This window comes from Peromyscus leucopus, chromosome 16_21 (assembly GCF_004664715.2).
Source record: "Peromyscus leucopus breed LL Stock chromosome 16_21, UCI_PerLeu_2.1, whole genome shotgun sequence".
Taxonomy (NCBI): domain Eukaryota; kingdom Metazoa; phylum Chordata; class Mammalia; order Rodentia; family Cricetidae; genus Peromyscus; species Peromyscus leucopus.
This window is the reverse complement of record NC_051084.1, coordinates 70,052,534-70,064,430: the sequence shown is the minus strand read 5'-3', so window position 1 is coordinate 70,064,430 and position 11,897 is coordinate 70,052,534. Positions and strand designations below refer to the sequence as shown.

Below are 11,897 nucleotides of genomic sequence, written 5' to 3'. Positions count from 1 at the left end.
TTCTCTCTCCTCTAGACCAACATCCCTTCCCCTTTCTCCTAAATAGCAGGGCCCCTCCAGGGTGATTCTTATAACCACCACAGCTGCTAAACTTAAGAGTCTTCCTCACTGGATTAACCTATTTCACCTCAAGCCCTTTACTCATCTGTCTCAAGATAACTTCCCTTCCTACACATTATCCCCAACAGGACCCTGTTCCCTTAAGTTTCTAAAGACACAAAAGTCAACTGCCTTGTCCCTCTTTCCAGAAGAAGGAAGCTTCAGCCTAACAGCCATGCTTGACTCCACTGGATTGGATGTAGATTTTCCTCCTTTGCCTCTTGACCATTTCTGTCCAGGGCAACTCTTACATGTGGAGATTTGAGGTTGAAGAAACCCTCACTTATAGCAGTCCCTCCAAATAGGATTAGGAAATTGTTCCATAGCAGGCTATGGAGCCAATTAAAATCCCCATTACCTTATATCCATCCCTCCTTCATTTATTGACCTTTTTGTCTGCTTTCACTATGACCAGACACAAGGCTATTGCAAAGAGTGGCTTGCCAGTAGCCAGTATCCATGTCGGAGGAACAGCAGGCAACAATTGAAGTTCAGGTGTCAGTCCACCAAAAGGAAAACTCTGATGGATATATCTCATTCAAGCAAGGCTTATGAGAAAACAGACTCCAGAATGAATGTCTTTCACTTCTGTTGTACCTTTAGTATCTGATATAATGTATATGTATGTGGGGAGTCCCCCACTGCCTGTATCGAAGTATGTTTATCTCATGAAAACATCTCAATCTTCTGTTCATTTATATCTGTGGATTGTCAGGAAGATGCTGTATAATTTTGACACACTGAGGGCCTACTGAGTTCCACTAAGAAGCTGTTCCTGATCATAGCTCAAATTAATGATAAACTAGGAGCCAGAATGGCTCAAATTCCTCTAATTTTATGGCTGAGAACCATAAGCTGATACAAAGCTTCAAATGAGCTTTAGATTAGACCAGATGCCTTGCTAACGGTTTTTTAGATAAATATTTTTGATTTTTAATTCACAAGGACACACAGCTGTACTATCTGGCTAGGTTGTAAATACAAAGACAGCCCAATTATTGCTAGTTGGCAAATGATTAAGTCCTTGCACCCATTCCTGACCTCAATTTGTGAAAATAAATTCTGACCAGTCAAGGTTACAGAAAATAATTTGACTCTTTAGCCCCAAATGAGGATTGCAGGTATTCATGGATAATTAGAACTCTTATATTTCCTGAAAAAGTTTGTTGGGACATACAAACTGTAAAAAGACATGATAGGATGGAGATATGTAATGGAGCAATGAGAGAACACAACACGAGGTAGTAACAGAGTAGTGCAACATAAGAGACAACAGCATAATAAAAGGATGAGAGAATAAAGAAGTGAAACCATTAAGAGAGTGTGTGTGATTATTTTTCCCTAACCCCTTCAGACAGAAAAAGTCTTAGCTTTGATATACTGTGGACTTTCCATTTGAGCCCTGTCTGCAGAATGGAAGCTGTTCTTCTTGGGCTGCAATAGTGGCCAAACAGATATGGAGACTGCCCATACTGGTCTTGCCAATATCATTTGTATATACACATCCTCATTCCAATTCTATCAACAAGATGGGGCCCTCTACCTCCTATATCATGAGCCCATGGGATCCCAGGTGGGGAATGGATGCTATTAGTAAGCTCTACCATTTCCTCAACTCCTGGCACACAGAGAGCACAATTAAAATCCAGAGAAAATATATCCTGATTACTGAACCCCTGGATATTGGGGAGGCAGGAAGGGGATTTAACACTTTTCTAGGGTCATAACCTCTTCAACTTCCCCTCTCCTAAATAATACAAGCCTGTCATTTCTTCTCCTTCTAAAGACTCTGACCTTGGCCTACTGGCTCCTTAATGTCACACAATCTGCTTGCTTTGGGGATTACTGTCTGTGTGCTTCTCCTGGGACTGGCTCACAACTGCCACTTACAGCTTTTCCTTGTCAAATAATCTTACCTCTCTATTTACCAACTGCTTCAAGTGCAGTGTTGCCACAACTCGCTACCTTTTTTATATCACCCTCTTTGGTGTGGCAAATTGCTCTAAGGCATCTGGGCCACATTTTGTAGGAGCATTAAATCCCCTAGAATGCAACAAAACAGTAAACCTTGACACACACACACACCCTCAGCTCAGTGCCCTAGTGTCTAAACACCTCGATTATTTTTAGTATTTAAGTCTACCATTGCCTAGCTGCTAGTCAGTCAGGAGTTTGAGTGCTAATATTTCTCTTCCCCTAGTTGTGGGTGTAGGGTAAAAGGACCATCAAAAGAAACCTACCCTGACCCTGAAACCAGAGCCAGTGAAAGAAACCCACCCTGACTCTGAAACTAGAGCCAGTGAAAGAAATCTACCCTGTACCTGAAACCAGAACCAGTGAAAGAAATCCAAATTTAGCCCTGAACACAGAACCTAAGAAACACACTCTAACCCTGAAACCAGAGCCAAAGAAATACACTTTGGCCCTGGAACCAGAGCCAACTCTGCCCCTGATTCTAATAGTGGACTCAATAGCTGCCTGACATAATAAAACTGTGGTTCAAATCTTGCTCTTGTAGCTGCTGCAGGAATAACTGTAGGTGTTGCCACTGGGACAGCAGGACTAACCGTCTCCCTGGCCTCATATCATCATTTTTTCCTAGTTCATCTAGTACCTCTAGCAAGTGGCCTAAACCACGCTCATCCTTCAAGGACAAATTGACTCTTTGGTAGCAGTGGTACTCCAAAACCAATAGGAACTAGATCTTCTTACAGCTAAAAAAAAGTCTTTTCTTCCAAAATGCTGCTTCTATGTCAACTAACAAGGTACAGCAGAAAACAAAAATCTAACAACTTCAGACAGACTTATAAAAATGTAAGGAACAACTTGATGCATCCGGCTCCTGGGCCCTTGAGTACCCATATGGAAGTAGATATGTCCCTTCCTGACCCCTCTCCTTCTTTTACTAATCACACCCTGATTTAGCAATTTCTTCTCTGCATTCCTCCAATGACAAATTAAAATAAAGCTCTAATCAAACAATTAATCAGCTAATGTTACAGGACTACCAGCTGGTAGCCACAGAGCCAGAAGCTCATGACTACCAAATATGCCCTGACAATGAGGATCAACAATGCCCAAAGATGTTGATGGCCCTAGACAACAGGAAGTAGTCTAAAGAGCATGGTGTCCCATCCCTGCTTCACCAGTCACACCTAAATATTTCCTCACCTTTTATAATAAATAAGAGGGAGCAATGTTGATAAGCCCACCCCTAAGCCTGATTTTAGTAACCTAGCAACAATAGGACATGTCATCATCAGCCACCAAGATGTGACACATTTCCACTGTCACCATGAGTCTTGTATCCTCCCTGTGAGCATGTGCTAGATCCCCTTATCAAAAGCAAGTACCTTATCTCTCAGCTCTCTTTCTATTTCCACCCTCACTCAGAGGCATCATCAGCATACCCCCGTCACCCAATTAACCTCTCTCGTGAGATCTGTTGCATGGTGTGACTTTAACGCATTCCTTGGCTTCAATCCACCAAACTATTGTCTGCTACTTAAATCACAATACTGTCACTACCTGTGTCTGAACTCACACCCTGTGTTTGCCACCATCCTTTTACCTTCTTGGGTAATGCAGCTCCTGGCTCAGCTTGTTCTTCCCAAAAGTTAATTCTGACTTCATATCTAGGCTCTTAGACACTTACAATGCAGAGTCTTAGTATTCTGTTTTGCCTCTGTGAAAAGCTCAGAACACTCACAGATTTTAATCTAACATTCCTAAGTTCTGATTTAGATCCTACCTTTCAATCATTTAGTAAAGCCTAACACATACAAAACAAGGTAAGAATAATATGTATTTTGATAGTAATGAGGTGCTATGATGGTTTGAAAGAAAATATCTCCCACCAAATGGAGTGGCACTATTAAGAGATTGTTGGAATAAGTGTGGACTTATTGGAGGAAGTATGTCACTGTGGGGGTGGGCCTTGAGGTCTCCTATGCTTAAGCTATGTCCAGTGTCTCAGACCACTTCTGCTGCCTGCTGTCAATATGTAGGATTCTCAGCTCTTTCTCTACCACCATGTCTGCCTGTAAGCTGCCATGTCTCACCATGATGATAATGGACTAAACCTTTAAAACTATAAGCCACCCCAATTAAATGCTTTTTGTTTGTTTGTTTGTTTGTTTTTTAGTAAGAGTTGCTGTGGTCATGGTGTCTCTTCACAGCAATAGAAACCCTAACTAAAACAGAAATCAAATTCAAAATGACAACATAGGGTCTATAGCTTTCAATGTAACCAATCGCTCTCAGCTATCTTATCAGTCACTATCACTGCTGTTACCTCTTTCATGGTCTTTGCAACATGAAATGACAAAGCAGGTCTTTTTTTCCTAGGACAACTCATTCTTTCTGTACCATGGCAAAGCCCAATATTGAGTACATGTTTAGTGTTCTAAATAGATGGATTCTTTCAACATTAATTTCTGTAATATTGTTTCTAAGGTTTGTTTGTTTGTTTGTTTTACCACTCCCAAAAGCTGGACAGTGGTGGCACATGCCTTTAATCTCAGCACTCAGGAGGCAGAAGCAGGTAGATCTCTGTGAGCTCAGGGCCAGCTTGGCCTACAGAATGATTTCTAGGACAGCCAGGACTCTTTCACAGAGAAACCTTGTCTTGAAGGAAAAAAAAAAAAAAACGGGAATGGCTCCTGAAGGTTCATGTATTTCTTATGGGTAACATTGGAGATTGGCACTATTTGAGAGGATTAGAATGATTAGGAGGTGTGGCCTTGTTGGAGGAAGTATGTAACTGGTGGTAGGCTTTAAGGTTTCAAAAGCCCCCAATACCTTTCTCTCTCTGCCTACTGTTGGCTAATACAGATGTAAAGCTCTCACCTACTGCTCTAGCACCATGCCTGTCTGCTTCCCACTAAGATAATCATGGACTAACCATTTAAAACAAAACAAACCCCCAAGTAAATGCTTTCTTTTATAAGATTGTATGACTTGAAGTTTCCAAAGCCCATGCCAGACCTAGGGTCACTTTTTCCACCTATGGATTTGGATGTAGCTCTCTGCTACTACTCCAGCACCATGTTTCCAGCCCAAATGTTACATTTTAAGGCTTACATTCTTATACCACTATGATATTTCCTGACATAGAATATTCAGTTTAAATGTAGGGTACTCACTTGATTAATACTCTCTTCACCTGATTATAAACTTTTAGATACTCTGTCTATTCTACACACACACACACATGCACAGAAAGAGAGAGAACACAGATGCTACTAGTCATGTGCTCAAATGAGCGAATGAAAAGAATGAATAAATGAATAAAAATTCAAAAATAGACTTCTTATGTCTTTTATGTCAATAGAAGTTGTGTCTTTCAGAAATGTTTGTGAAAGGGTTAAGGACATATTTTCTTCATACACACACACACACACACACACACACACACACACACACACACACAGCCCTCATTTGGAACCCTACTTCTAAGAGCAACAACAGCAACAAGACTCTCAAATAGTAGAACCAAAAAGAACAAAACAGAGGGCCTTGGGTATAGCTCAGCAGAAGATCAGAAACTATCACTCTCGTGCTTATGATGCACAGGGCCCTAGGTTCAACCCCTGCACCAAAAATTAAAAGAAATATTGTTGACACTAAGCTAATCTCATAATCATGTCCTCTACTAGGTTCATTGCTTCACAGAACACTGAGTGCTCCAGCAGAACTTAGGAATGGCTGAATCTGCAAGACCACAGGGAACCTGTGGCACGTGACTGCTCACCCCAACTCAGCAGAATGGAATAAGGGACCATTAATAACATCCAGAATGTCTAAGCTTCTTCTCCAAAGAGCACGAAACAGACTGCACAGAATCAAAGGCTTTTCCCCATCCAAAAGGAGTTTTAGTCCCAGCACTTAGCCATATTTGAAAACAGAGGAAGAAAGTGGAGACAGAGAGAAATAAGTAAAGAGAAAGGCAACAAAAGAGAGTGCAGATGTTTTTCTTAAGAATATATTTTATTTTTAAAGATAATTTTATTTTATGTGTACAAGTGTTTGGCTTGCACATATTTATGTGCACTGTATGTGTGTTTGGTGACTTCAGCAATCAGAAGAGGGTATTGGGTCATGCAAAACTAGAGTTACAAACAGTTGAAAGTCATTGTTTGATTGCTGGAAACTAAACCCCTGTCCTCTGCAAGTATGGCAAGTGCTCTTAACCACTAAGCCATCTCTTCAGCTCCTAAAAGGGAAGCTGAAGAAACCTCTATGGGTTCTAGGAACAGAATTACATCCTTTTAAATGTGAGTACAAACCTTTAATTACTGAGCTATCTCTAGACTTATTTTGTTTTTAATTATATATTTATATATATATTATATATATTTATATCTGAGTGGGTATATGCATGTGAATTCAGGTGCCCCTGGATACAGGAAGAGGGCATCCAATCCTCAGTTGTGAGCTACCAGAGGTGGGCTGAGTATCAAGCTCAGTACCTCTAGAAAATCAGCAAGTCCTCTTAACCAGTGAGCCAGCTCGCTAACTCCAAGAGAGTGCATAATTTTAGAGACACAATCTCTGGAAATGGAGAACACAATAAATCTTTTTTAACTAGTTATATAGCTATACAATTACCAAAGAATTATGGCACTTTTCTCAAAATTTAGGGATTTTAGTTGGCCAATGCAGGTTTGAATTGGATATATTCTCCTATAACTGAAGACGTTGCTACTGGGAACATACTAAGATACCTGTTGTTTATATTTAATATCAGTTTCTGTTTTTATTCTATCAGGGGAAATTGGATAAGAACACTGTGGTTCAGAATAACAAAAAATTTCTTAGCTATCTCAGTATGCAAATATAATTAGAGGTGGGAATGGAAGTTCCTGCCCTGGGAATTCTGTCTTTATTGATAGTAAATCCTCTGTACAGAGGTTGGGTCTGAGGTCTGGGATCACACGTTTTATCTCCCCTTCTATTCTGTTTCCATATCTGGTGCTGGTAGATTTTGTCTAAGAATAAAATTGTCAGGGGTAAGTGGCATCTGTTACCATAGAAGCCAAAATGTTCAGTTCTTCCTTCCTTCAAAGGGGCTTTGATGTGTTCAGAACCTTGCTTGGGGTTAGAATGTAAGTTAAGAACCAGACTAGGATAAGCTTTAGATATTCTCTCAACCAAATACACAAATTCTTTGACTTTTCACATTACAAATCTCTGTCCCTTCATTTGCACCTTGAAAAGACACATGCATGTTATTGACTTACAGTTTTGTGTTATCATTTGCCTTGGGCTCTCATGAGTTTTATGGATAAAGAAAATGGACACTAATTGAGCTTTAGCTTTCTGTGGCTTAGGAAGTTAGTTATATCTCCACTTAGATTCACGTTTGGTTCTTTGCAGTATAATTGAGCATGCAAATATCTCACAGAGGCTGGCCTTCTTGCTTGGATCAAAATAATCACTGGCTTGTACTTCCATGTTCTCATGCCCTTTCCAAACTCTTGTTTCCTCTGTGGAACCACTGTCTACTAGGTCAGCTGAGAGGATTAGATCCTAACTGAAAGAGAAATGAGGTTCTTTGAAGTGGTTGTTCTACCTGTGAAACAGAACTAAAAGAAGCTCCACTAATATTCCAGAAAACTAAAGGCTCTGCAATCATTAATAAGTAGGGAAGCCTTTCCTTTCCAGCCTGTCTTCTGACTCATGCCTGAAGTAGAGTTAGGAAACTTAAACAGATAGTGGGAGGCTGTTGTCTGAGGGCTCCTTCTCAGCCTACTAGACTACTTCCATCCTTGGGCCTGCTTTTTCCTTTATCAATCACCTGACTATTTCTGATCCACACCTAGCTTAAAAGTCATGGCTTTTCTTCCACCTCTCCTCTGAGAAGCTGCTGGGATCTTCAAGTAACTATGTATTGTAGAATATTATTTTAAGATGTGTTAAATTAGTTTATGCTCTGGAACATTTTTTTAATGATGCAAACATGTGTTTCATTCTTTTATGTTGCATTTGTCTAACTATGTGAAGCTGTGTTACTTTGCCTGTCTAAAAAACCTAATGTTCTAATAAAGAGTTGAATGGCCAATAGTGAGGCAGGAAAAAGGATAGGCAAGGCTGGCAGGCAGCAAGAAGAAATAGAAATAGAAATCTGAGAGAAACAAGAAGAAAGATCAAAGAACAAGAGAGGAAGGAGGAGGATGTCAGGGATCAGCCACTCAGTCAGCCAGACACACAGTAAGAAGGAAAGAAAAGGTATACAGTAATAGTGAAAGATAAAAGCCCTGAGGACAAAGATAGACAGGATAATTTAAGTTAATAGTAGCTGGCAAAAAAAAAGCCAAGAATTCTGGGAAATGGAAGGTTGAGACAGAGAGACTCTGCCAGCTGCTGCCATGAAAAGCAAGATGTAAGATACTGGACCTGCTCGGTCTGGAAACCTGACATTTATGGTGGGAGGAGTTGAAGATGAATTTGCTGCTGCCAAAGAGTTGCTGGAGTGCATGGGCTCTGATGTGATGTACTGTGGAGCTGTTGGAACTGGGAAGTCTGCAAAGATCTACAACAACATGCTGTTGGCTATAAGCATGATTGGAACCACTGAAGCTATGAATCTTGGAATCACGTCAGGGCTTGACCCAAAATTGTTGGCTAAGATCCTGAATATGAGCTCTGGACAATGTTGGTCCAGTGACACTTACAATCCTGTGCCTGGGGTGATGGATGGAGTCCCCTCATCTAATAACTATCAAGGTGGATTTGGAACAACACTCATGACTAAGGATCTGGGATTGGCTCAAGACTCTGCCACTAGCACCAAGACCCCAATTCTTCTAGGAAACCTGGCCCACCAAATATACAGGATGATATATGCCAAAGGCTACTCAAAGAAAGACTTCTCATCTGTGTTCCAGTATCTGTGGGAGGAGGAGACCTTCTGATGTGCCCTCTGGACATAGACCCTTGGAAATCAGGCTCTATCCTGAGCCTTCTCCTAGCTCACCCTCTGATGGGTTTAATCAAAGGTCATCTGCCTTCTTTTGATTGTCTACATTACAGTAATCTCTGGAATTTCTCACCCAGTTTTAAATGATGCTGCTTTTATTTGTTTAGCAAACATACCTGATGGTTTCTGCTAACTAGCTCAGCTGACTTTTTTAAAAAGTCTGATCCTTGAGCACCTTCAACAAAATTGAACACTCTGATCAGGATATTTTATTTACTCCACTTTGCAAATAAAACCAAATGTTTTCTCAACAAGATGGAACCCATGGTAAAAAGGAAAGAAATCAATTACAAAGACAAACAAGAGGAAAGTTTGTCCTGTTAACCAAGTGAGGTTATTCCTTCATTCCTGGTTGCTGACTTCCTGTCTGGGATTGACAGCACTAATTTACTTCAGAGAGGAGGATAGGCATCAAAGACACTCCATATGGAATTTATCTTCACCTTGGCAAAATAGCCATTTGAGCAAGAAACTGTTCTTGCCTGGACTGCCTGAAAAAATGTATCGACTGGACATGCAGGACCCATAGAAAGGTGACCACTGAACTTTGCATGGCAAAATGGTCCTTTAGGTTCCTGCTTCACAGAGGAAACTGCCAGACATTCTACAGGACACAGAGAAAAGTGACTGAGAGACTCTAGGCCTGTGGGCTGAAGATAGATGCCCCAACTTTACAAAAGAACTTTGCATAGCTGTCCAGGCTGCCAGCTGTCTCTTTCTACTCTCACAAGACTCCTAAAAGTTGTTTGCATCTGTCTCCCATTTCTCAGTTGGAAGTTGCCCAAGGAAGACTACTGTGGGCAGGCTCCCCTACCAAAAGCCCCCATCAGACCATGCAGTCTAACAGACCCATGCCCTAATCCAAACCTACTCAACCCCCTGGGACTCTAGTGGCTTCCTAAGACACAGAATCTGCGAGCTCTCATTAGACCAAGAGAGACTTCCTGAGACACAGAATGTGCCAGCTCTGATTGGACCAAGAGCCCCGATAAGACCAAAGCAGTCCCCTGAGCCACAGAATCAGCTAGCTTGGATTGGACCAAGAGCAGTTCCCTGAGATACAGTATCTGCCAGCTCCAAATAGAGCAAGAGCTAAGATTAAACCCAGAGTGGCCCCCTGAGACACAGGCACAACAAGCACAGATTGGACCACTAGCAGCTCACTCAGACACAGTCACCTCTTGCACCTATTGGAGGAAGAGATGGGTAGAAGCTAGTGCAAAATACATATAAAAACATAAAGAGCAATATGGCATCACCAAAACCTAGTTCTTCTACAACTGCAAGACCTGAACATCACAATGAAGAAGAGGCAGAAGAAAGCGACCTTAAAAATAACTTCATGAAGATGCTAGAGGTCTTTAAAGAAGAAATGAAAAATTCCCTTAAAGAAATTGAGGAAAAGACGAACAAAAAATTGGAAGAAATCAATAAATCCCTTAAAGAACATGCTGTGGGATGTCCTGTATACTGTAAATACATGTTGCTATGATTGATTGATAAATAAAATGCTGATTGGTCAGTAGCCAGGCAGGAAGGATAGTGTAGGCAGGACAAGGAAGAGGAGAATTCTGGGAGGTACAAGGCTGAGGCAGGGAGAGACTGCCAGCCACCATGAGGAGAAGCATGATGTAAGATACTGGTAAGCCATGAGCCACGTGACAAGGTATAGATTTATAGAAATGGGTTCATTTAAGATATAAGAACAGATAACAAGCAGCCTGCCATGGCCATACAGTTTATAAGTAATATAAGTCTCTGTGTGTTTACTTGGGAGACTCGAGTGGGAGATTTGACATAACCATGGACCAGGCATGAGCAGAAAAACTTCAGCTATAAGAACTCCAAGAAAACCATGAAGCAATTAAACATGTGAAGGAAACAGTTCAAGACCTGAAAAGTGAAATAAAAACAATGAAGAAGACACAAACTTGAAATAGATAATGTGAGCAAGTGAACAGGAACTCAAGATGCAAGCATAACCAACAGGATACAAGAGATGGAAGAGAGGATCTCTGGTGTAGAGGATACAATAGAGGAAATAGATTCATCAGTCAAAGAAAACACCAAAGCCAAAAAAGTCATAACACAAAATGTCCAGGAAATCTGGGACACTATGAAAAGGCCAAACCTCAAAGGCACAGAAAATATATTCAACAAAATCATGGTAGAGAACTTTCCCAACTTAAAGAAAAAAATACCTATGAAGATAACAAGAAACTTATAAAACACCAAATAGACTAACCCACCCAAAAGTTCCCTTGCCACATAATAATTAAACCACTAAACATACAGAATAAAGAAAGCATATTAAGAGTAGCAAAGGAAAGAGGCCAAGTCACCTATAAAGGCAGACCCGTCAGAATAACACCCGATTTCTCAATGGAGACTTTGAAATCCAGAAGGTCTTGGACAGATGTAATGTAGACACTAAGAGACTATGGATGCCAGCCTAGACTAATACACCCAGCAAAACTTTCAGTCACCATGAACGGAGTGATTAAGACATTCCAAGAAAAAACCAGATTTAAACAATACCTATCCAGAAATCCAGCCCTACAGAAAACACTAGAAGGAAAATTCCAACCTAAGGAAGTCACATGCACCCACAAAAACACAGGCAATAGATAACATCACAGCAGTAAATCCCAAAGAAGAGATTTACCACCAAAAGATAACAAGAATTAACAATCACTGGTCACTAATATCCCTTAATATCAATGGACTCAATTCACCTATAAAAAGACACAGGCTAACAGAATGGATATAAAATCAGGATCCATCTTTCTGCTGCATACAAGAAACATACCTCAACTGC

General features: G+C 40.7%; 1 protein-coding gene across 1 annotated transcript; it reads left to right on the top strand.

Annotated features, from left to right (window-relative positions):
- Positions 1 to 506: 506 nt before the first annotated feature.
- Positions 507 to 9,014, top strand: LOC114707455 (3-hydroxyisobutyrate dehydrogenase, mitochondrial-like). The gene is made up of 2 exons (XM_028890184.2): positions 507 to 576; positions 8,488 to 9,014. The coding sequence occupies exons 1-2, from the start codon at positions 507 to 509 to the stop codon at positions 9,012 to 9,014; spliced, it is 597 nt and encodes a 198-aa protein (XP_028746017.1).
- Positions 9,015 to 11,897: the final 2,883 nt, after the last annotated feature.

Bases quoted from the DNA above. Each gene is read 5' to 3' on its own strand.
- LOC114707455 (XM_028890184.2), top strand. From the start codon at position 507: ATGACCAGACACAAGGCTATTGCAAAGAGTGGCTTGCCAGTAGCCAGT. The intron at 577-8,487 runs GCAACAATTGAA...GCAAGATGTAAG, and splicing joins CCATGTCGGAGGAACAGCAG to ATACTGGACCTGCTCGGTCT.